Source organism: Hypanus sabinus, chromosome 21 (assembly GCF_030144855.1).
Source record: "Hypanus sabinus isolate sHypSab1 chromosome 21, sHypSab1.hap1, whole genome shotgun sequence".
In the NCBI taxonomy this organism is placed as follows: domain Eukaryota; kingdom Metazoa; phylum Chordata; class Chondrichthyes; order Myliobatiformes; family Dasyatidae; genus Hypanus; species Hypanus sabinus.
Genome location: NC_082726.1, coordinates 60,547,238 through 60,573,828, shown reverse-complemented (window position 1 = coordinate 60,573,828; position 26,591 = coordinate 60,547,238). Strand labels below are relative to the sequence as shown.

The 26,591-nt window shown below is 41.7% G+C and overlaps 1 protein-coding gene across 6 annotated transcripts in view; it reads left to right on the top strand.

Moving 5' to 3' along the window:
* The window catches only part of ttc23 (tetratricopeptide repeat domain 23), a 190,957-nt gene that overhangs the window by 133,233 nt on the left and 31,133 nt on the right, over positions 1–26,591 (top strand). For 5 of the 6 annotated variants that reach the window (XM_059946679.1, XM_059946676.1, XM_059946680.1 and 2 more), the window contains 4 exons: positions 1,802–1,979; positions 3,782–3,905; positions 7,389–7,545; positions 10,629–10,754. In XM_059946679.1, coding sequence (XP_059802662.1) covers positions 1,802–1,979; positions 3,782–3,905; positions 7,389–7,545; positions 10,629–10,754 — 585 coding nt within the window. The remainder of the gene's footprint in view (positions 1–1,801; positions 1,980–3,781; positions 3,906–7,388; positions 7,546–10,628; positions 10,755–26,591) is intronic. The other variant, XM_059946682.1, reaches the window with a different exon arrangement.

The window sequence follows — 26,591 nt, the reverse complement described above, 5'->3', positions numbered from 1 at the left end:
TCCTTTATACAGGGGCCTGTGGGAGGAGCCACAGGAGCAGTCAGCAGGGGCGTGTCCCGACAGGCACATAGTTCACCACAGGTCCCTCACCCAGTCATACACTTGTGTTGAAAGGGGCAAAAAATACTCTTAATTTTTTTTTTTGCAGTTTCATTAAGACTCGAGACATTGTGATATCCTTCCTCACTCTCAAGCCAAACAGCAGTGGAAACATTCAAGATTTCCTTTTGCAACATAATTTTTTTCAAAGATTCAGTTTCCTTTTAAATCCAAGAATCTTGTCATGTGAAGTCAAAACATTTTCTCCATTGCCTTGCAGAGACTTGTTCAATTGGTTCATATGATGAAAAGTGTCTGCTAAGTAGGCTAGTTTCTGCAACCATTATTCATCTTCAAAGCACTCAGCAAAATCTTGAAAGTACTCCTGCAATTCACCTTTCAGCTCAAACAACCTGTTGAGAACTGTTCCTCTGCTAAGCCACCAGATTTCTGTATGGAACTGGAAATTGGTGTGCTCTTTCTCCAGTATTTTAAACATTCTCAAATGAACTGGTCTTAAAGCTACTAAATAACTTGCTTCCTGGGTCCTTTTACTGACTGTGACTTTATTTTCAAAATATTTAATCTGTTTGGTTTGCGATTCCAATAGTCATTTAAAATAATCAGCACTATTACGTGTCATATGGCTGTGATTTGTAGTTCAGAGTCTTTTCAATTTTACAGGAGCCACTGCTGCATTTGTAGGTTCTTTGCCACAGACTAGGCACAGTGGAATAGGACAACTTCAGTCACCAATCCATGTAAAACACATTGATAAGCAGCTTTGAATATAAAGACGGATTCTTTGTGTTTGACTCAGAAGATTGTAATGCTTCATGATTAACCTTATCAGAATTGTCCGTAGGCCTAGAAACCTCCTCTTCCATCTCACACCTCCTCTTCAAAAATTGCCACACTGGACCGTCTTTAGAATGAAAATTTCCCTCCAATTTTCTACTACACTGGTAGTTCACTCTCATAAGTCGGCGGTGCGTAAGGGGAAGTTGAGGGAGGTAATTCAGGAAGGGAGAGGCTGACTTCACAGCCCAAGTTGTGTGGGTCCCTTCAATGCTTGGAAAATGCACTTCAAGTTTAACAGCCTACTGTCCTCCCCTCCAGCAATTCAGTGCTCAGCTATTATCAATGGCCTCCCTATCTTGAGTCAAAAACTGAGAATGGACTCAACCAAATAAACGCAGTCCAACTGTGCACTGGCATACTGGGCTGAGATTGCTAATGCAGCTGCTCAGTCATAGCCCATCACTACAAGCGCTAGCATCATGTGTTGACTGAAGTTCGAAAACTATGCTTTTTTTATCATGATCTCTCGCAGTCTCCCTGGTGACCAGTCACGGAACCCTAGTTGAGAAACCCTGGAATAGAGGAATATCTCTTTAGAAAAGAGATGAGGAGGAATTTGTTTAGCCAGAGAGCAGTGAATCTGTGGAATTCATTGCCATAGACGGCTGTGGAGGTCAGGTCATTGGGTATATTTAAAGCAGAAGTTCATGGGTTCTTGATTAGTAAGGGCATAAAAGGTTTAGAGACAAGCTTGAAGAATGGGGTTGAGAGGGATAATATATCAGTCATGATGTATTGGCAGAATAGATTTGATGGGCTGAATGGCATAAATCTGCTCTGTCTTGTGGTCTAGATAACTGAGGCAAAAAGTAAGTATAGAGGGACGTTGCAATTTTAAAACGATGTGTTGTGCTGTATCAATGAAGGACAGTCATAGTCAGAGTCTCTTCCTGTCATCCAGATACAGTGACACCGGAACAAGTTCGGGAGGCCCTGAGACACCTAGCACCCCGAGTGAAAGTGCCCAGGTCAGGCGGAAGCAGAGAAATGCCTTGAAGGAAGTGGCCATCATGATCTTGCCAGAGGAAAAGCTGGCACAGGCTGAACAGAGGGCACGGATGCACACTGCCAATGGGGAGGTAGGATGTACCTTTCAATGTATACCACTTCCACGTTATAAATAGGGTAAGGAGGCACTTGAGAAGGTGTGAAAGTGATTTACAAGGCAAGTTCACCAGAACTGTTAGCAGTTGGAGTAGGCTGCAGTTGTTTTCTATAGAGCTCAAGGTTAAGGGGAATTCTAACTAAGCTCTGTAAAATTTTGAAGGGGCTAGACAGAGGAAAAAATAGGAAAGACCTATTTCTCTTAGGAAGAGTCCAGTGAGCTAGATTTAAAGCAATTGGTAAGAGGAATGCTGCCAACTAGCACGTTCCAGGCTGCAGGAGGACATGTTAACGGATGCACTGAAGCTTGGTGCAGCCATCACAAGGGCTCGGTGGGGAACAACCCCAGTGTAGGGTTCTTTCACTACTGGACAGGGAGGGGCTTGGTTTAAGGAAACCCCTGAATCACCTCAATGAGCCACAATAGTCTTGTTGATTTAAAAGAAATGTAATGAAACACTACTTAAAACATTGACTGAATGTAGAATGAAAAGGCATTGCATGGTTTATTCTTTAAATATTTTTAAATTATGATTAAAGTTTATTTTGATATGCTAAAAAAATTGTTAAGAGAATTTGGAGAATCAGAAACTCTCATTACATTTAATCAGTTCTGGAAAGTGTATGAAGCCTACAGGCAAACCAACATAGTGCTCAAAAGGAGGGATTTAGGCTGGATAATTTTTACTTCAACTAACACAGACATAATGAGCTATAATGGCTTTATCCTGTGCCATACATTTTGTTATGATTCTGCAAGCTGAGAGGACACATGGTGCATCAAGGATGAATAAAGACGTTGGAGACTTCAGTGAACTACCTGATGAAATCTATACAATGTTGATCAGGTAGAACTGCAAGTGGATTCTTCTGTGAGGGAGACCAAGATATAAACCAAGGAAAAAAAATGTGCTGCAGATATGAGGTGAAAAATATTCAGCAGGCCAGACAGCATCTGTGGAGAGAAACAATTAACTTTTCAGATCAATGGGCTTCCATCAGAATTGAGAAAATTGGAGATAAAATGAGATGGGGGGGGGGGGGGGGGAGAGAGAGAGAGGTTATTCTACTGAGGCAGAGGAGACCTGGATATATTGTCACAGATTGTGTGGACTGTGATTAATTTTGTATGATATTTGATTTTATGTTCTAGTGTGCTTTTTCTTCCTTGTTAGGCCTCAGTCCAGGAGACATTCCTTGCTGCACTGCAGCCAGAGTTTCTGCCCACCACCAGGTGATTACAATGGGAACATCGGTTCAGCCAGGCAGATTTGCTCTGTTTCACTGGGTTGCACCATCCTGATGTTGAATGGGAATGTGTCATTCTGCAAGAGCAGATCTGCCCATTAATCCCTGTGCATTCCAGAGTTGCTTCGGTTGGATGCCCCAGAGAGTTTGCTTATTTATTAAAATACAGGAGGCTACTGAGCCCATGGGAGCTCTTAACAAAGCAATCCCATTGGTCCAGTTTACCCCTCCTTATTTCCCTGTTGCTCCTCAGCTAAGTTCTTTGCATATGTTCACCACCTTCCCTTAATTCTTCTTCTCACTGACCTACAATTAAGGGTAGGTTGAGTAACCTCCCAACCTGCGTGCCTTTGGAATGTGGGCGGAAACCAGAGCACACTGAGGAAGTTCACACAGTCATGGGGAGGGCAAGCAAATCCCACACAGGTTCAGCATCGAACTCCTGTCCCTGGAGCCGCGAGGGAGCACCACTAACTACTCTTCTTGTGTAATTTTGATGTCCTGAGCATTTAGCTTTCTTTTGCTTTAGGAGGTGCTTGCAGTGCAAGAATTGATGCGATGTGTGGCTCTGGCAAGGATCAGTTTTGGGGACTTCCACTGGCGGATGGCACAGGCCCATATCAGCCTAGCAGAAGGCTACCTGGAGCTTAAAGGCAAGTGGAAACTTCTATAAGTAAACACAAAGTATACTGCAGGTGCTGTGGTCAAATCTACTGTCATGATGAGGCCAAACTCAGGTTGGAGGAGCAACACCTCATATACCGTCTGGGTAGTCTCCAGCCCCTTGGTATGAACATCGAATTCTCCAACTTCCGGTAATTCCCTCCCCCTCCCTTCCCCAATCCTACTTTCACTCTGTTTCCTCTTCTAGCTGCCTATCACCTCTGTCATGATTCTGCCTTCTTCTACTACCCACAGTGCTTTCCCCTTAGATTCCTTCTTCACCTCTCCTGCCTATTCCCTCCCTGCTTCCCCTCCCCCACCCCTTGATCTTTCCTCTGATTGGTTTTCCACCCTCCCCCCACCTTCTTTATAGGGTCCCTGCCCCCTTCTTCTTCAGTCCCGACGAAGGGTCTTGGCCCAAAATGTTGACTGCTCATTTCAATGGATGCTGCCCGACCTGCTGAGTTCATCCAGCTTGTTTGTATGTGTTGGAAACTTCTGTCCTCTTCTTCCTCAATAACTTTTTCTTTAATGTATCATCCACCTCCATCTCTGCCTCATCTCCCTCTAAAATACCATTCAAAGTTTTTTGTCTCTGGAACTGCTTGTTCCAGCATCTTCTGACTAGTCTCATCCTAATCTCTGGAACCTAATCCAAATCTCTCCTACCCTTGTCCTAATTAACAATAATTCCTGTCCACCCATCACCACCATGCTTCCTGAATATACTGGTGAAGTTCCAGCAATAACATAACTTCAGAGTTTTCTCCATTGTGTTTGAATCCTTCATGTTCTTATTCCCCTTCCTCTCCTTCAACTTCTCCATCTCTGCATCCTGTCCACTGTAATTTCTCTATCATTGCTGCCTTGAACTAATTTATGGAATGCCACCTGTGCCCACCTTCCATTTCTGTCTCTCTTTCTCTCCTCCTTTAAGATGTTGCTTAAAAGTTACCTCAGATTGAGCTCTTAGTGCTTTCTGAATGTGTACCCTTGTTTCAGGTTTTGTGATAACACTGCAGTAAGATATATGGGGATGTTCTACCAATGTGGTCATTACATAGGCTGTTTATGGTACACTTCAGAATGCCCCAAATGCCTTGCAGCCAATTAAATAACTCTGAGGAGTCCAGGAGGTTGTGGAAGGTACTATATAAATGCAATCCTCTTTTGATTTCCATTCCTCATGTTATCAAGTTTAGGTTCAAACTTATTGCCATTCAGCCGTAGTGGATCAGACTTGATGGGCCAAATGGCCTAATTTGCTCATCTGTCTTGTGGTGTATGGTCACATGTTTCATTTAGCTGTATACCTGTCTCTGGGGCCAAGGGGTAAAACACAGTACATATAGTCACACACAGCAAATGTAGTTATGATCCAGCACATACAGTCACAAATTAACTTTTAATTAGCTTATTGCTAATTTACCAGAAATGTACTTGGATAATGTTGGAAACAGTGATGTGGTGACTTTGCACATTCCCTTGAACAGCCTCCTTCCACCCACATGTCCTGTAATGTGTCACGTTTTGTCTCTAAGTAAGCAAAGGGAATGAATTTCGCTAAGTTTTCTTCTTGTGTTTGCTTCTGAACTGGGTGCATTCGGAAAAAAAACTCATTGTATTACTGTCCTGAGGTAGAATCGTCAAGAACACAAAAGATTCTGCAAATGCTGGAAATCCAGAGTAACACACACAAAATGCTAGAGAAACTCAGCATGGCAGGGAGTATTTATGGAGAGGAATAAACAGCCAACATTTTCAGGCTGAGATCCTTCATCATTTTGTGTGTGTTACTCTAAAACAATCAAAGTTTGAATATCGGCTACGGGTAAAATCTCAGATAACTGAATGCTGCTGTGCAATGATACATAATATAGCAGTTAAAATGTTACCGTTACAAAAAAGTATACTCCATTAATGAATCTGATACCTTTATATCTTGCTTCATCCACTTACTCCTGTCCTGCAGTAAATTATTGCATCCAATTCCCGACACTAACTGATCTGCTCTCTAAATATAAAGTGTGACAGCGAGAATATCTGGAGGAGAGTGTTAAGAGCTCTTACCCGCCTCCTGGTGAATGGGCACTCCAGCTGCTGCTGACACATCACCCTTCATCCAGCCTAGCCTGACGGCTTCCTCGTAGAATGATGCATCGCGAGGTGAAGACATTCAGCCCACAATCACTATGCTTGCTCTTTAAGTAAAATCATCCAGTTAATCCCACTCACCTTGAAGACCCTGCAGTTTATTAGCCTTTAAGATAATGTTACAATCAAGTGTTTATAGATAAAGTCATCGTAGCAGCTCACTGCATTTATATAAAGGAAATAGTTCCTTGTGATGTTTTGTTTATCTCCTCAGCTGGTGAGACCAGCATTAGACTTGCACATGCAAAATGCTGGAGAAACTCAGTAGGTTAGGCAGCATCTATGGAGAGGAATAAACAGTCAAAGTTTCAGGTCGCGATCACAGAGAATGGATAAGTTAACCCTTTGCATCCACACCTTCAAGTATTCCAGTGTGGCAAATAGAGGGATGAATGGGTGTAAATGGTTTACCTTTTTCCATTTTATGGCCATTTCTCCCTCTGAGGTGGATCACCCAGTGCAGGATAGTGTATTGTACTCATATTAAATCAGCTATGGTTACAATGTGTTGGTCAGGTGCTTTAAGAATTAGTGAACTGCTGGTGGAGCTCACCAATGATGTTGAGTAAACCAACTCGGTCTGTTGGCTTCATGAAATAAGACCATAAGACATGGGAGCAGAATTAGGCCATTCGACCCATTGAGTTTGTCTTGCCATTCCATCATGGCTGATTTATTATCCCTCTCAACCCCATTCTCCTGCCTTCTTCCTGTAATCTTTGATGCTCTTATTAATCAAGAACTTACCAATCTCCGCTTCAAATGTAGCCAGTGACTTGGCCTCTAAAGCTGTCTGTGGTAATGAATTCCATCCAGGTCATGTTCTCTTCACCACTCTCTGGCCAAAGAAATTCCTACTCATCCCCGTTCTGAAGGGACGTCCTTCTGTACTGAGGCTGTGCCCTTTGGTTCTAGACTCCCGACCACTATAGGAAACATCCTCTCCATGTCCACTCTATCTAGGCCTATCAATATTGGAAAGTTAATATATACGTAATAATAAATAGGCATCATGCTGTTTGTTGTTTCTCTGCAACCTGACCTACTGTTTTTCCCTTATGCCTCAGAATAGGCTCTTGGTGTTTAAAATTGGATGATGTTTCAATGGCCTCACTGCCTGAGAAATACTAAAATCTCTACTGCAGCCGTACTTGAAACTGAGTGGGAGATAGTTAAATGGGTGCAGAGAAGAGATGGTGGAGGGGGGAAAATGAAGGTCTGATCACTTTAAAATGTTTGAGGTCAAACAGGCTGTATGGTGAATAGGGCTAATTGAAAGTTGCAAATAATTTATTTGACATATGGTACTGTTCTCACAGGTCAGGCTCTGCAAGCTAAGCAGCACTGTGTAAAGGCCAAAGACATCATGTACGCCAACACTCAGCTTCCGGCATCTGAGGAGGAGAGAAGGGAGATCCTGCACTGTTTGATCACCATGTTCCTCACGCTGGGTAAAGCCCAGCTGCGACTTGAGTAATATCCTTTCACTCAGGTGATTGAACATCACAGGTTAATGCACCCAGGGTGCTCTGGCAAGATCTTAAATCTAATGCTACTCTCAGGATCTGTGTTAGAAGTTGCTTAGAATCATAGCTATGCCATGAGGAATCCATATTGCCCATCGTTTTTATGCCAGTTATGAAAGAGCTACCCAGCCTAACCCCACCTACCAGCACTGGAGTTGGATCCCCACAGGTCACCGCTCTTCATTAATGTGTAATGACGGTTTTTACCACACGAATGTCCAAGAATGGAAAAGCCTACAAAAAGTAGTGGATACAGCCCAGTCCATCACAGGAAAAGGCCTCACCACCATTGTGCACATCTACAAGGAGTGCTGCCACAAGAAAGCAGCATTCATCATCAAGGACCCCCACCATCCAGGTCATGCTCGGTCCTTGCTACTGCAATCGGGAAGGAGGTGCAGAAGCCTTAAGTCCTACACCACCAGGTTCAGAAACAGTTATTACCCTTCAACTATCATGCTCCTGAACTCACTAAAACTTATGTACAGAATGAAGTGTCAGGATGAGACACAAATAAAACCTTTTCACTACATCCTGGTCCATGTGGACAATAGTAAGCTAATTCCAATTACCTTAAATCTCTTCTCCTTGGCTTTAGACACAACTGCTATGGTCCTTTCCTTTTTATGTTTTCGTGCTTCATTTTTTACACCTCAATTAAACTTCTCCAGTGCCTCCTCAGTTGCAAAGAAAGCAAACCCAGATCATACAATCTCTCCATGTGGCTAAATTTTTCCCAGTGCTAGCAACGTTACTTGTAAATGCCCACTACACATTCTTCAATGCAGTCACATTTTACTTAGAACGTGATTGAAACAATACACAGTATTTGAGCTGTGCCTTCACTGGCATTTTTATTCTATTTCCCTGCATTATGTTTAGCTGGTACTGTTGGGCAGTTCCATGGAAATGTTCTACTGCTCCTTTTGCCATCTCTCCCAGTTCACTGGACAAAAAAAAAAGACATAATTAGGCTTGAAGGTTTGCTTCTTATTGGTAAATGTCCATTTCATTTTTCCCAAGTGAGTGAAATAAAAATTCACATCTTTAATTGGAGTTCATTAAAATATGCAGGATGTATGCTAGCATTTAAAGATAAAAATGATAAAGACTAACTTTATTTGTCACATGCACATTGAAACGTAGAGTGAAACCTGTTGTTTGCATTGACAACAAACACAGTCTGACTGTGCTGGGGACAGCCTGCAAGCGTTGCCATGCTTTCAGAGCCAACATAGCACGCCTGTGACTTACTAACCCTAATCCTAACTCATACATCTTTGGAATGTGGGAGAACCCAGCAGAAACCCACATGGTCATGAAGAGAATGTACAAGGTCCTCACAGACAGAGGCAGGAGTTGAACCCAATTTGCTGGTGCTGTAAAGTGTTACAGTAACTGCCACTACTATCCCACTGATATTACATCCCTGACGTACTGTAAGTCCAAAGTGTGAATAATTGATTCTGTGTAAAGAATGTTGGAAATACTCAGTAAGTCAGGCAGCAGTTGTGGAGAAAAAAACTCAAAATTATTGTTTCAAGTCACCAATAGGAACATTGTCTTTCTTCAGATGCACAGTCTTGTTTGCTGAGCAGTTTCTACATTGATATAGCTTCAGTTATTAACACTGAAGTACCCAGACCCTTGTTTGGCCTTCATCATTCTATCCCCTGTAATTATACAGTCATCTAAACTTATGCTTCTTGATATCCCCATTGCATCATATCTGTTCAACAAGCATGACTCTGCCATTCCCTTACATTAATTTCCAGTTAATCATTGTGTGATAAACTCTCACCTTTGCAATCTCTTCCAGCCCACAATATTCCAGATAGTATGTAATCCTTCAATTCTAGCCTCTTAAGTATTTCCAGAATTAATTCCTTAACACTAACAGTCGTGCTTTCGACTGCTGAGTCCATGCTTGAGATTTCTTTCCATTAATCATTCCCCTCTCTATCTCTCACTTCCTTAAGATCCTCTACAAAGCCTTGCTCTCTGTCTGTGTGTCTATTCTCAGCATATGTTTAAAAAAAAGTAAACTAATAGAGGAACTCAGTGGATCAGGTAGCATCTATGAAGGGAAATGGACAATTAACATTCCGAATCAAGGATCTTCATCTAGACTTGAAACATCAGCTATTCATTTCCTTCCACAGAGGTTGCTTAATGCATTGAGTCCCCTAGCTGTTCCTTTTTTCCCTCTCTAGATTCTAGCCTTTCCAGTCTCATGTCTGTTCTCAGTATTTACTTGTCTGAAGCCACTGTAGTGATATATCTTGGGACATCTTGCCATGTTGAATGTACAATAGAAATGGTAAGTCCTGTTGAGTCCTTTTGGAAGTTACAACGAAGCTTTGAAGTTTAAGCCCAGTGTTTTCCAGAGATGGATTTGCTAAAGGTATGGTTTTGACTTTGAGAGTAATCAGTAGGGCAGGCGCTGCAGTGGATTTAAGGCAGCAAAGTCAAGGAGCTAGCAAACTGGAGACACAGGAGAAACTGCAGATGCCAGAAATCTTGAGCAATGCCACGAAACACTGGAGGAACTCAGCCAGTCAGGCAGCATTTGTGGAGGGAAATGAACAGTCAATGTATCGGGCTAAGACCCCTCATAAGGATTGAAATAGAGGGGGCGGGGGTAGAAACCCAGAATAAAAGGGGAGGGGAAGGAGCACAAGCAGGCAGGTAACAGGTGAGATCGACCCTTTGCCTCTTCATCTTTTAGCTTCACACATGATTCCTTTTTGTCTATCCTCCTACTTTTTTCCCCTTCCACCTGGACTCACCTATCACCTGCCCACTTGTGTCCTCCCCCAAACTTTTTTCTTCTTCCTTTCCTTTCCAGGGCTGATAAAGGGTCTTGGCCTAAAATGTTAATTGTTCATTTTCCTCCATCAATGCTGCCTGACTGGCTGAGCGTCAGCATTTGTGTGTTACACAAGGAGCCCCATAGCCTACTCCTACCAATGTTCATGTCCTGTAACAGCATTATGCCTCTGTCCAGAGACTGCCTTTCCTTAATCCCCGTACTTTAAAAGAGGCCGAACAGAGTTTGCTGAAGTCGGAGAAGGTGGCGGATGAGCTTCGCCAAGCAGAGGAGGTGACACAGGAAGAGATGAGACAAGTGGACATCAAAATTAATTTGGCCTTGGGAAGGTAAGTGCCACCTTTTGGAAATACCTTTGCTAATCTGCTTTATTGTAGACAGTTCTGACTCATAGGCTATGTTTTGTGCCCTTCAGGCTGTTATTTATGCACTGAGGTATTTTCCAATTAACTTTTCATCACTACTAGTACTAGACACTTCACAGTTCGTAGAACGGGTCCATGTTTAGCAGAGGTCATGATAGTAGTATTGCATCTGGCCTCAATGCACCTATTTCAAGGATTTTGACATTGCTAATGCTGTTCAGTGACTTACGATGTTAATATTAAACAAAGCTATTGGAATCAAGTCGTGTATGTGCCCAGAGCAAGGAAGGAAATCTCCATCTCTTACAAGGACACAACCGAACCAGCTTGCGTTTCTTTTATTATGTTCCAACTGCTTTTTTATTCCTAGCCTTCATTGGATGCCCTAACCCAAGCTGTTCTAGGACAGATGAAGGGGTTGCTTTCTCTGGGTGCTCTGGAAGTAGTGCGCCAGTGTGGTTGGAAGCAACAATCTAGGCCTGTTGACGTTGGATTTACCTCACTGACTCATTTGCTTCATTTGTCATATTTACATCAAAATATACAGTGAAATATGTCATCTGCATCATCTCTTTTTGCATTGTGCTGGACAGCCTGTAGATGCTGCCATGGTTCCAGTGCCAACATAACATTCCCATAACTCACTAACCCTAAACATACATCTTTTTGGGGAGAAGGTACAAAATTCTGACAGCAGTCAGAATTGGTGATCACTGGTGCTCTAGAGAAATTGTGCTAAAGCTCAGCTGTCAGTGATGATGCGTCTGGAGATGCTATCCCTACACTCTTCAGAATCAACAACAGTCATGGGGAGGAATCTGGGCTTAAAAATGCATGAACTGTAGTTTATTTTAAAAAAAACTTTCTCTGTGGCCTCTCCATTCCCAACAAAGTGAACTTCATGATTGAGCAACTTTGTTTTGTTGGACTCAAAACCAAGCAACAAGTGAGTGACCTTTAAATTGGTCTAAAGACATTAGATACAGTAACCGATATCACCATAAACACAGCAAGTAATGATAGACTGGTGTTAGCCCAAGTCCAAATTGCTTAGTTCAAAGATAACAACTCAACTTTAATTTTAGTCCTGCCTTCTGCACTGGGAAAAGTTCATTAAGTGTTGGGAAAATAGAATGTTATTTTTAAAACAGCAGGTGGGGGTGGGGGGAATCTCACACTTTAATACTGCTGATGCATGAAATGGCACCTTCACAAAATACTGATTTGCAATTAAGTTAAAAGGTTGAGGAAAGAATTTTCAGATATGTTCAAAACAAGAAAATATTGGAAAGATTAGGCTGGCAAGTGCTTGCTGACCGAAGGGAAAATGCACTCAGTGGCCACTTTATTAGTTACACCTGCTCATTAGTGCAAATATCTGATCAGCCAATCACGTGGCAGCAACTCAATGCATAAAAGCATGCAGACATGGTCAAGAGGTTCAGTTGTTTCTTTCAGAATGAGGAAGAAATGTGATTTTAAGTGACTTAAACCATAGAACGATGTTGGTGTCAGACAGAGTGGTTTGAGTATCTCAAAAACTGCTGATCTCTTGGAATTTTCATGCACAATAATCTCTGGAGTTTATAGAGAATGGTGCGAAAAACAAAAAAACTTCATATGTGCAGAAGTTCTGTGGGCAAAAATGCCTTGTTAATGAGAGAGGTCAGAGGAGAATGGGCTGACAGGAAGGCCACAGTAACTCAAATAACCATGTGTTACAACAATGATGTGAAGAAGAGTAACTCTGAACACAACATGTCAAGCCTCGAAGTGGATGGGCTACAGCAGCAAAAGACCACAAATACAAAGTACACTTAGTGGCCACTTTTTTAGCTATAGGAAGTACCTAATAAAGTGGACATTGATTGTAATTGGTTAAACAAATGTTCTTTTCTCCTCCCAGTAGATTTTGTGATCTAGAAAACACTGAAAAGTTGCTTCAGCCAGGTTCAGTTGCAGACTTTGAAAGGGAACTAAATAAATCTTCAGAAAAGGTAAACTTATAGGATAGTGGGGAAAGAGTGGGATCTAATGGGGGAGCACTTTCAAAGAGCTGACTCAGGCATAGTAGGCTGAATGGACTGTGTGGAGTGCATTCTACTCGAGGTGCTAATACTAGGAGCTAAAATTAGCATGCAAGTATCAAACAGTTTTAGAAAAGTTCCTTGGTGACTAGGTGAAATTTGGCCAAGGGATCGAAAAGGTTCTGTGTTTGATTCCATGTCGGTGTTGAACAACATGATTGCATTACAGGAGAGGGTTGTGTGGACCTTCTGATGTGGGAAAGTGAAGGACCGGCCCTTGTCACCAAGCTTTCATTCCATGTCTTTATTCACTGTATGATGGCTCTTGCCCGAAATGTGGACTCTTTATTCCTCCTTAGATGAAGCCTGACCTGCTGAATTCCTCCAGTATTTTGTGTCTGTTGTTCTGGATTTCCAGCATCTGCAGAATCTCTAAATGTGTGATGTGCTTCAATATTCCCATAATATACACAGCACATCCTCTGATACACTGTTAAAATTCTGCACAAGTTCACCTTGTCAGTACCTATATAAACTACTTCTTTGTCAGTGTCAGCACTGTCCTACTCTTTGAAGATTAACCTTAAAATAGTAACCTTTTTTCTATGTTGATCAAATTAGAGTACTTCCCTGCACAGTGTATGTGATGTAGTAAGGTATAATCGTCATGCGAGCCTTTAGAAGGAGCAGTGTTCAACTCCTTGTAAGATAAGTAAATGCGTATCATGTTTGGTTTCCTAGCAACTGCAAACGCCAATGTTCATCACATGGAAATTACATTTATCATAAAATTAGAATTAGGTTGACAAAAGTAAGCACCTGAATCTTCAGTTTACTTTCACCAACAATAGCTGAATATATAGGGCCATGCAGCTTAAATGATCAGTTTACCTAGAGTATAATTGTGGGCATGCTGTGGTGGCACCTGAATATGTGGCGAAACCTGCAAGCTGCTCTCAAGTGTGTCGTTAACACATATTACGTATTTTACTGTACAGTAGGGTCAAATGGTTTAATTTAATATCAGAGAATGTATACAACCTGAAAGAATTCTTACTCTTCACAGACATCTGTGAAACAAGAACATGTACATTTGATAAATAAATCTGAATCTTAAAATCTAATGAGAAGCTGCCATTCTACATTTCCACTCAGCAGGTACAGAATGAAAATCAGTATGTAAGAGAATTCTTCTCAAATAGTTTACTTGGTACCATTTCACAGAAATTTTCTAGTGCTCAGCTGTGGGGCAGAAGGTTTTGGGGTTCAAGCCCAACAATCTAGGTCAACCTTTCTCAACCATTTTGCCCTGGTGGAACCCCTGAAATAATTTTCAGGTCTCGGAACCCCTACATAAAAATTATTATGTCTACAGCTGACAGTACAATAGCGTGATCAGTAAGTCGTAGATATAATAATCCAAAAGTAATTGTCAATGCTCTTTTGAGTAGAGAATAAATTTGTAGCCAACCTTTCTTGAAAAAAAACAGGTAGATTCAGAGAAAGGGTCCCTCACCCAATCATACACTTGTGTTGAAAAATACTTTAAATTTTTTTTCCTGAAGTTCTTCCAGTTGGTTTTCAATAAGACTCAAGACTTTCTGATATCCTTCCTCGCTCTCAAGCCCAAGCAGTGATGGAAACATTTCAAGATTTCCTTTTGCAACATGATTTTTCCAAAGATTCAGTTTCCTTTTAAATCCAAGAATCTTGTCACTTGAGGCCAAAACATTTTCTCCATTGCCTTGCAGAGAGACTTATTCAACTGGTTCATATGATGAAAAGTGTCTGCTAAGTAGGCTAGTTTCTGCAGTCATTCTTCATCTTCAAAGCAATCAGCAAAATCTGGCCGACTATTTTCTTGAAATTACTCCTGCTAATCACCTTTCAGCTCAGATACCCTTTTGAGAACTCTTCCTCTGCTAAGCCACCAGATTTCTGTATGTAGCAGGAGATTGATGTGCTCTTTCTCCAGATTTTCTCACAGTTTTTTAAACATTCTCGAGTGTACTGGTTTTTGTTTAATAACGTTAACCTTATTTGTAGTGTCATCCAGAGCTTTTTTCACTTCATCTCTAAAAATTTTTCACATCAGCACCTCTCTGTGAAGAAAGCAGTGTGTTGTGACAACATAAGGATATTCTTTTTTCACAAGAGAAACAAAACCTTTCATGGAGTCATCCGTGGAGCACCATCGGTACAGATACTAACACATTTCCACCAGCCAGACCTTTTGTTCAGATATGAAGACAAAACTTTAAATATATCTTGGCCGTTGCTTGTTTTGGGCAGCTCTTTGCAACAGAAAATGTTTTCTTGAATTTCACTGTCAGTTACAAATTTTATAGTAGCTACAACATGACATTTATTGGTGAAATCTGTTGATACAACAACCTGAATAGAGAAGCAAACACGAGGAGATCTGCAGGTGCTGGAAATTCAAACAACACACACAAAATGCTGGTGGAACACAGCAGGCCAGGCAGCATCTATAAGGAGAAGCACTACGAAGGGTCTTGGCCCGAAACGTCGACAGTGCTTCTTCTGGCCTGCTGTGTTCCACCACCATTTTGTGTGTGCTGAATAGAGAAGCTGTTGTTTTTCAGTTTATTACACAAAACCTCTTCAGCATCATGTGACATTTCAACACTACATTGACTTATTGTACTGCTTGAGAATGAAACCTTTTCAATTTCTTGTACAGCATCCTGTCCTAGAATTTTACCCACTATAATCTTACATGCTAGCATTATTAGGTTCTCACCAACTGTGAGTTTTCCTTTTCTGGGTAATACGTTCTGCTGCTAAATAACTTTCTTCCTGGGTCCTTTTACTAACTGTGACTTTATTAACGAAAGCTTTACTCTGTGTTGAGATTCCAATAACTGTTTTAAATAATTAACACTTCTCCGTGATCAATTATGCTGGAGCCACTGCTGCATTTGTAAGTTGTTTGCCACAGACTAGGCACAGTGGAATAGGACAACTTCATTCACCAGTCCATGTAAAACCCATTGCAAAGTAGCTTTCATTATAAAGACGGATGTTTTTGTCTCCATTGTTGCACTACTGCAGTGAAATGACTTGATTGTAATTCTTCATCATTGCCATTATCAGAATTGTCCAGAGTCCAAGGCCTAGAATCCTTCTCTTCCATCTCACACTTCCTCTTCAAAAGTCACCATACTAGACTGTCTTTAGAATGAAAATTTCCCTCCAATTTTCTACTGCACTGGTAGAGTTTGTTTGCTCCCATAAGTCAGTTGGTGGCATGTACAGAGAAGTTGGGGGAGGTATTTCAGGAGGGAGAGGCTGACTTCACAGCCCAAGTTGGGCAAGTCCATTCAGTGCTCGGAAAACACACTTCATGCTCCTAATCGGCCTCCCATCCTCCCTTCTGTGCAGTTATTAGCAGCCTTCCTAATCTCAGTATCAAAAACTGGGAATGGACTTAACCAAATAAACACAGCTGTACTGTGCACCGCAATACTGGGCTGAGAGACCTCCAACAAGATTGCTAACGGGGCTGCTTGGTCATTGCCCGCCACTGTGAGCAGTAACCCCTAGCAACCTCCAGAATCCCGGGTGTGAAACCCAGGTCTAGGTTGATGCTATCAGTGTGGCACTGAGGGGGTGCTGCATGTTATTTTGGTGAGACACTAAATTCTGCTGTTTCAGGTGCTGTAACAGATGCATGGCACTAATTTTGAAGACAAGGCATCCTGGGCAGTGTTTGTACTTCAACTGTAATAGGTTATTTGTCCATTAACACATTGGTGTTTGTGGGATCTTACTGAGAGCAAACACATTGCTGTGTTTCTGACATTACAGCAATGACCATAGAACAGTACAGAATAGGAACTGGCCCTCGAGCCCACACTGTTGTGCTGAACTGATTAAGCTAATGATACATAATTAAACTAATCCTTTTAATGGAATGATATGCACAAGGTCTATATACCTCAATCCTCTACCTGTGCCTATCTAAGAGCCTCTTAAGCACCTCTTTCATATCTGAACGCAAGAGGTTCTATAGATGCTGGAAAACCAGAGCAATGCACACAAAATACTGGAGGAACTGAGCAGGTCAGGCAGCATCTATGGAGGGAAATAATCAGTTGACGTTTTGGGCTGAGACCCTTCATCATGGTCCTTCAATATCTTCCTTAGTGGTGTGTTCAAGGCACCCACCACTCTCTGCATAAAAGGAATCTTGTCCTGCACATCTCCTTTGTAGTCTTCCCCCCCCCCACCCCCTTACAAATGCTTGTTCTTTACTATTAGACATTTCACCCCTGGGTGGGTTGGAGGGGAATCCCTTCAGCCTCTGCCCCTCTGCTGCTCCAGAGAAAATAACATTTATATTACATGCCCTCTAATCTAGGCAGTGTCCTGGCAAGTCTCTTTCAAAAGTGGTGTAGTTTCTGGTTGACCACTTTAAGGTATATTTAATTATGGTTATGTTCTGAGGTTCCTTTTGCTTTAGAGGTGGGATGTCGCTCCATTGGCTGTTAACCTTGGTACATTCTAAAATATGAAAGACTATATCTGTAAATGGGAGCCTGTACTGCTTTGTACTTTGGGGAATTGTTTTGACATTGTAGTGTTGTCTAACCTGCTGTCACTCTCAGTTCTCAGACAGTCTTCAGCTTTCTCTCACTGAGGCCTGGTGGGATTCACGAGCTCCCAACAGGCTATGTGAATCGGGACATCCGTGAGGAATGAAATCAAACAGAACTATACTTTGTATCAGTGATGACTGTGAGAACATGAATATTTGTTCAGCAATTTACAGCATGCACCCCTCCCCCCCTCCCCTGGGAGCTGGTGGACTGCAAATTCCTTCATTATGTGATAGTGGAAAAGGAGGCTGCCAAAGCAAATGTCGATAAGGGCGTCAGTAAGTGATAGTGAACTTGTTTAGTGGCCTGTTTAATAAGAATGTTCACTTCCCGATAACTAAAGATTTCTGCCTTAACCCATTCTGTGCTGCTGAGCTGTAACGGATGTGTGTACTTTAGAGCTTAGAAGAATGAGAAGTGGTCTTACTGAAACATACACCATCTTGAGGATTTTGAGAGGTATTGAGATGGTTCCACAAGTCATATCACAAATGAGGGGTATATGGTTTCAAGATTAGCTAGTGCTCATTTGTCTCCAAAGTGTGCAGCAGCTTTTCACAGAAAGGGGTGAATTTTTAAAATTTTCTATCTCAAATGTTATAAAAGTGAGATCGCTGGGAGTGCTTAAGGAGGAAGTAGATAAATTCTGTAAGATTGGTGATTTGAGAGCCAGGGAAAGCTGACGCAGGCTGGATCGGTCATGATCCTGGTCATCATGGACAAGCTGGGCTGAAGGGCCTGTTTCCATGCTGTGTAACTCATTGAATGGCAGGCCATGCTGGAGGGTGCCAAGTAGCTTAGCCCTGCTGCTGTTTCCTTTTGTTCTTATGTGATGCTGTCTGAATTGAGAACAGAATGTTGATTATCTCAGTGTACCAGAGACTCAGAGACTAGGATAACTGATTTAGAAATATCAAATCCCAACACTGCAGCTGTTAATTAATCCTGTAACAAAAGACTGATTTACCCGAAAAATCAGTTTGGTCCACTGCCGTCCTTGACCAGTCTGACGTGTGCATGTGCGAGCTTGTGTGTGTGTGAATGAGAGACTCAAAACCACAGTAATATGATTAACCTGTAACTGAAATGGCACAGTTGGATGCACAGTTGTGAAGGTACTGTTGCAATGTAGGGACTGCAGCAGCCAAATGTGCAGCAAGATCCCACAGGCAGGAGATTGAAATAACTGATTGTTCTCCTTTCACACCCCCCCCCCATGCCAATTTAACTGTGATGCGGAAGTTCAGCAGTCAACTTAACACTTTACAGCAAAAGATGCAAAATCAGGGTTCAATTCCCAACACTGTCTGTAAGGAGATTGTACGTTCTTCTCATGACCACATGGATTTCCTCTGGGTACTCCAGTTTCTCCCACATTCGAAAGGTGTCAGTACGTTGTGGGCATGCTGTATTTGGTGCTGGAAGCATGGCAACACTTGTCTGCCTCCAGTAGAATCCTCGGACTGTGTTCATCATTGAAGCATACGATGCATTTCATTGTATGTTTCAATGTACATGTAACAAATAAAGCTTATCTTTTAACCAGTGTATAATTGTTATCAAGCCACTTGGCCTACACAGAGTTAATTTGACTTGGTTCTGTGTTTAGTTTCGCCCATCTCCAAGGGAATGTACATACATGATACAGTTTTTCATTTATTACTCATGATGAGGTCATTCGGCATCAGGCAGCTCATTTGCTGCTGACTTTCACTGGTGCTATAAACAAAAGAATCATTCATTGGGTTTCTTTGCTGTGCAGACCACACTTCCCCACAGAAGAAAACTGTCACCACCAAACCTGCAGTTTGTTTTCAGAGCTTCTCTCGTTGGCACTTAATTATTTTTGAAAGGGAAAGCTGGCGTGGGATTTTGGAGGAATAGACGACTTGCTGCTTTTAAACAAATGCTTTCTAATACTCCCACTACAGAGAGATTTTTAAATTTTACTTTGCTTTTTCATTAACTGTTAAAATCGTTGGATAGTCCTCCTATGGAAATAGACCTGAAGTCTTTACCTGATGAAGGACCAGGGATGTGTTGGATGGAAGGGTCACTGGTGGAAAGGAAAGAGGCAGGGGTGAGGGAGAGGAGGAGGAGGAGATACTGGGGAGTGGGAATAGAGACAGAAAGGGAAGGAAGGAGTGGGTGAAAGACAAGACATTGGAACAGAATTAGGCAATTCAGCTATTTTAAATTGCTCTGCCATTCAGTCATAGCCGATTTATTTTCCCCCTCAACCCCATTCTTCTGCCTGCTAGCCATAATCTTTAATACCCATTCTAATCAAGAAAACTTTCCAACCTGTGCTTTAAATACCCCTATGACTTGCCTGCACAGCTGACATGGGGAGGGGTAACACAATATTGGGTGAGATTTTTGAATTGGATTGGATTTGTCAGGATGGATGTGCATATAGTTCCAAATATTACAGCAACTTCTGGTTTCTCTTGGCTTCCTGAGCTGGGAAATCTAGTTAATAGCTAGTAACAGAAACAAAATAGCTGGAAGTAATCATAACCTCTGACTCTTCCCCATTGAGTGGGCTTGGTAATTTATAATGGAGGAGAGTTCTGTTTCTGTAGCTTCTCTCACATCCTAAGCATTCTACAGCCAACGATGAGCTTAAATAAAACAGAGTCCAGGCCTTATCTCCTCTTATGTGAAGTGCTTTGGAAATGTTGTCACTTTATAATCACAGACTAACACAAAGCAGAGGCAGGCTCTTTAGCCCATTGAGACACCAATAATTCCACATTCCCCATCGGGTCCCCTCACAGTGGCCAGTTCACCTCCATCCTTAGCAAACTGGAGCAGTCCAGGTGAAATCCATGCAGTCACAGGAAGAGCATGCAAGCTTCACACAAGCAGCACTGGGGGTAAGAATTGAGTGTGGGGGGGGGGTAGATGGAAGAGGTAAAGGGCTGAAAAAGAAGAAATCTGATCGGAGAGGTCAGTGGACAATGGAAGAAAGGGGAGGAGGGAGCCAGAGGGAGGTGATGGGTGGATGATGAGAAGAGAAGGGTTAAGAGGGTAACTACAATGTGTTGGCCCTTTACCTCCTCTACTATCACCTCTCAGCTTCGTACTTTATCCACTCACCCATCACCGATCTTCCCCCTATCTGGTCATACTAATGTCCTGCCAGGTTGTAGTCCTTCCCCTACCCCCCCTCCCCACATACACACACTTTCTTATTCTGCCTTCCACCTCTTTCCAGTACTGATGAAGGGTCTTGGCACAAGAAGTTGACTGTTTATTCCACACCATAGACACAGCCTGATTTACTGAGTTCACCCTGCATTTCATGTGTGTTGCTGTAACCCCAAGCACGAATGGAGACAAAGTGTTGAACCCAACTAGCAGATGCTGGTTGGATGCACGGGCTTTACCTAATCTCTGTGCTTGATCTTAACGTCCAGCACCGTGGGACATCAACCTCGTAAGTTATAATTCTACGTACAATTTCTGTTAGTCAGTAGAATGTTGCTGGTAGCTGTGGGTTCGGAAGTCCAAAGCACTTCTTTACTCTTCTGGAATAAAGTCATCAGTACTGGATTTCCACATGGATCAAATGAAATAAACGCAGCTGTTGCAGCTGGAATTTCACCCGGCTCCTTTCAGGAACCTAAGATAGTTAATGAAGCTTTCTTGGGGCAAGTCCTACTTCTTAACTTTTCTTAGCACTACAGCTGCAAAGTTCAAAGTAAATTTATTATCAAAGTGCATGTACATCACCATATACAACCCTGAGATTATTTTTTCATGCAGACATCAGTATCTCCAATAACCTTAATAGAATCAATGAAAGACTGCACCCAACTGGGCCAACTACCAATGTGCAAAAGACGATACATTGTGCAAGTACAAAAGAGAAAAAAAAATACAGTAAATATTGAATATAAGATGAAGAATACTTGAAAGTGAGTCCATAGGTTGTGGGAACAATTCAGTGACGGGGAGAGTAAAGTTGAATGAAGATATCTCCACTGGTTCAAGAGCCTAATGGTGGAGGAGCAAGATATTTAAGAACCATTAAGTAACCTGTACAAATGCCAACTTGTGGCCCACTGTGTGGACTGGACTGAAAAGTAACCATTGCCAGAGTACAGACAAGATTATAAAAATGCTTCCAAGCGATTATGGACATACTAAGTAAATGGTTAAGAGTTTGGCAAATGGAATATAATGTGGGGAAATTTAGTTATCTACTTTGAGGAAGTCGGGGTCCAGTCTATGCGAATCCATAAGTCTGCTGGAGGCTGAAGAGGACCTATCCTGCAGTTAGAGGACTATGTATGTGCATGGATGGGTCATTGGGAGGGTGAGAGGAATGGGGCTTGTTGCTTGGTATGTTCTGTGTAGTTCTGCTATATTGGGACTGAATGTATGACGACACCTGGGCTGCCCCCATCACGTCCTCAGGTGTTGTGATTGTTAACACGAACAACATATTTCACTGTATGTTTTGATGTACATGCGATAAAACAAATTCTAAATATGAATCATCACACAAAAGCAGAATATTTGTTAAATGATGAGAGACTGGATCATACTGATATTCACAGGAACCATAGTGAGGTTCCTTCACCATGGTGAAGTACCTTCTGTGGATGGCCGCAAAAAAAGAATCTCAGGGTTATGTATGGTGACATAAATGAACTTTGAACTTTTTGAACTTTGATTTACACTGACCCCATTGTAAAAAATTCCTCTCACACTGTCATGAACTTTCCCAGATTCTACCACTCACCCGCACACTAGGGACAATTTACAATGGCCAGATATCTTAATAACTTGCACGTCTTTGGAACGTGGGAGGAAACTGGAGCACCGGATGGGGTGAGGGGAACACATGCGGTTGTAATGGGAACATGCAAATTCCATTCAGGAAAGCACCCAAGTTCAGGATTGAAACCAGGTCATTAGACTACAAGTTAGTGTGTCTACCAGCTGCGATACATTGCAATCCAGTCTTGGGGTAAGGAGACTCAAGTTGCTTCGCAGGTTCAATGCTCAGCTCAGCTTCCTCCTTTGTGGAGTTCTACCCATGAGTGCACGAGTTCCCTACATGTGAACTGGATTCTGACAACACCCCACAATACTCCAGGTCCTGTCTCAAGAAAGTACTACACAACTGCAATAAGTTTTCCTTACTCCTCTATCGAAACCCCTCTCAAAATAAAGGGTTGCTCTCTTAAGTCTTGGCCACATCTGTGATGGTGAATAACCTCACCCTGGTTCCTGTGAACATCAGTATGATCCAGTCTCTCATCATTTAACAAATATTCTGCTTTTGTGTAATGATTCATATTCAGAATTTGTTTTATCACATGTACTTCAAAACATACAGTGAAATATGTTGTTTGTGTTAACAATCACAAAACCTGGGGATGTGATGGGGGCAGAATCACTGAAAAATGGCACACAAGACGCACGAACAACCCCTGTGCAAAAGACAGCAAACTGGAAATACAATAAATAAATAAGCAGTAAATATCAAAAACATAAGATGTCAAGTCCATAGGTGTAGGAACAGTTTAGTGTTGGGGTGAGTGAAGTTATCCCCACTGGTTCAAGAGCCTGATAGTTGAGGGCTAATAACTGTTCCTGAACCTGGTGGTGTGGATCCTGAAGGTCCTGATGCAGCAACAAAAAGAGTGCATGGCCTTGATGGTGCGGTCCTTGATGATGGATGCTGCTTTCCTGTGACAGTGATTTCCTATGTAGATGTGCTCACTGATGGGGAGGGCTTTACCTGTGATGGATTGGGCTGTTTCCATTACTTTTTGTAGGTTTTTCCATTTAAGGGCATTGGTGTTTCCAAACCAGGCCATGATGCAACCAGTTAGTATACTCTCCACCACATGTCTATTAAAGTTTGTTTGTGTATTAGATGACATGCTGTATCTTCACAAACTTCTAATAAAGTAGAGGTGCTACTGTGCTTTCTTTGTAATGGCACTTACATGCTGGACCCAGGACAGATCCTCTGAAACGTTAACACTGAGACACGAACTCCATCAGTCTAAAGACCTAAATTTGCATGATAAACTCTATAATAACCTCCTCTATCAGGATGTGTTCACTAGACTGCTTCTAGAAATAGCAAGTCGGAATAGAGAAAGTTTGATTGGACAGGGATTGTAGAGTTTAGAAGAAAGAGGAGGAATTGATTGAAACTTACATTATACTGCAGATTCAGATTTATTTTGTCAGGTATGTGGAAACATACAATTAAATGTATTGTTTGCGTTAACAAATAACACAACCTAGGAATATGCTGGAGGCAGCCCGCGGTATAGTATATATAGTATTCTGGCATCAACATAGCATGCCCACAATGCTCAGCAGAACAACGCAGAACACAACAAAACAGAAGGCAAGCAACAAAAACAACCAAAGCTAAACTAGCCCCTTTCCACACAGACGGGCAGTCCTTCAACTGCAGGGAGGAGGTTTTCTCTGGCTGAGGAGTATAGAAAGTACAAACGTTTGTAAGATGTGAGATGAGGAGAAATTTCTTTATTCAGAATGATTCAAGATTGTTTAATGTCACTTCCAGTATACAAGTGTAAAAGAGAACAAAATAATTATTACTCTGGATCCGATGCAGCACAAAAAAAAGAACACAATAAAAAATTACATATAAATTCATAAGATAGTTTATATACATTGATTTATGTACATAAAGCGACGCTTGGCAAAGGAGTGATTGTAAAAGTATGATTTTTTTTCCAGTTTTCATTCTAAGTACTCATAGTATACATATTACAAAAAAATTTAATGTTTTCTTTGCAGTTTTCAGTCCGTGTGAAAAGTTCCTGCTCAGGGCAATGATTGGTCCACGCAACTGTAAAAGAAAAAATAAATTAGAGCGAATATTGGTGGAGGTATTGATTAGCCTTAATGCTTGGAGAAAGTAACTATTTTTGGATCTGGTGGAACACAGACAAAATGCTGGAGGAGCTCAGCAGGCGCAGCATCCATGGAAAAATGTACAGCCAATGTTTCGGACTGAAACCGTCCTGCAGGACTGGTGGTCTGGTGATCCTGGTTGATGCTACATAGTCTTCTCTTTGATAGGACTGGGACAAACAGTCCATGAAGAGGATGGGTGAGATCCATTATGATATTGCTAGCCTTCTTCCAGCACCTTTCCCTAATATATATCCTTGATAGTGGGCAGTTTTGACTACCCATTGTGGAGCCTTCCAATCCACTGCAGTGAAGTTTCTGTATTGTTCAGTGATGCAGCATGTTAGGATGCTCTCTACTGTGCATCTGTAGTCAGTTGTGAGTATTGACGTGCATAGTGTAGCTTTCTTCAGCCTCCTTGGAAAGTAGTGGTGTCGGTGAGCTTTCTTGATTGTGTAGGATTTGTCCTAGGACAATGAAAGATTGTCTTGCTGACATTGAGAAGGAGGTTATTTGCCTCTGAGCCTTTGGAATTTTCCAACCAAAGGGCTGTGAGTGCTCAGTTGTTGCATTCAAGAACACAGACCAATGGATTTCTGGACATTTATGGAATCGGGATAGTTCTGAGGTGAAGGTTTCACTGTGATCTTGATGAATGATAGGGTAGGCTTAAGGAGTCGAATGGCCTACTCTTTCTCCTATTTCATTTGTCTCTTATTTGATTTTTGGGATATAAATGTTGATGGCTGTGCTAGCATTTATAGCTCATCCCACATTTCCATGAGTAACAATTGAGTGTGGTAAATTTACATTCAAGATTCAAAATTGTTTAATGTCACTTCCTGTTCTGACCAACTTAAAACTGTATAGGTAAAACCAGAAAAAATTACATCCTTGTATTGCTTCTGAGGATGAATCAAAGCTAATGGAATAATTTGCTTTTTATAAAATCCATTTAGAATTAAGTGTCTGTGAAACATGGATCATCTCTCATGTAATAATTCAGCAAAGAAACTCACAGAGGTTTCTATTAGAAACTGTACTGATTAGTATTTTGGTGTTTTGGGTGTGTTACTGTTCCTGATTCAAATACTTCAAACTTTTCCGTGAATCAGACTGATAGTTTAACCCACTGGTGATTTTTGATAGACTTGGCAAGATGCAGAGAGGATCATAGCAGAATCCAGAACAAAAATGATATGTAAAGAGCAGGGAATTTATAAAGCCAGCATTAAATTTCACTAGCATCAGGTTACTGTGTTGGTTACTTCAACTGAGTGAACACCTGTTTATCTTGTTTGGAGATGATAGGGACAGGCAGCATGCATCCCTTTTTATCCTCTCGTCTTCTCACCCCAAGTTCCACAGGCACCAAATAATCTTATTTCACTTGAGGGATTAGTGAATTTAGTAAAATTAGTTTAGTTCTCTGTTTCTGTAATGAGGCGTATGCACTACTGAAAAATGTAAATTTTCTTTCTCTCTCTGTCTCTCTCTGTCTTTGTCTGTCTTTCTCTCTCTCTCTCTCTCTCTGCCTTTTTCTCTTTACATATCACATTTTACTGCAGTAGGAAGAAATCCAGCTTGCTTCATGGGAAATTTGTTCAAAACAAAAGCATTTACAGGATTACTGTACAGATGACCAAAACCAGGGTCACTTGTGTGACCCAGTGAGTTTCTCCAGCAAATTGTCTGTTGCTTCTGTAGGTTCCACAGCATGTCTAAATTCAGATTCATTTATTTATCACATGTACATCAAAACGTACGGTGAGATGCGTTCCACAAACTTGAGAATGTCTGCAGGTGCTGGAAATCCAAAGCAACGCACTCAGAATGCTGGAGGAGGTCCGCAGATCAAGCAGCATCTATGGAAAAGAGAATGAAATGTGTAGTTTGCGTTAACAACCAGCAGAACCTAAGGATGTGCTGCTACAAGTGTTGCCACACATTCTGGCACAAACATAGCATTCCCACAGATTCAGTGAGGTTTGGGAAGGCAATTTCGGCGTTTAATTCCCAGCCCTTGAAGTGGAGAGGTGGAGCTGGGAGAAGTGCAGAGATTCTGGGGGAAACGTAAAACTGGAGTAGATTACGGAAATAGGAAGGGGAAAGGCTGTGTAATGTTGGAATGTGTGTGCCTAGCAGAACGTTTTGCACTCTGAATAGATATATTGGATTTATTACAACAGTTGTTGTGTATATTGCAAGGTGGCAACATACTAGATTCTCAGCAG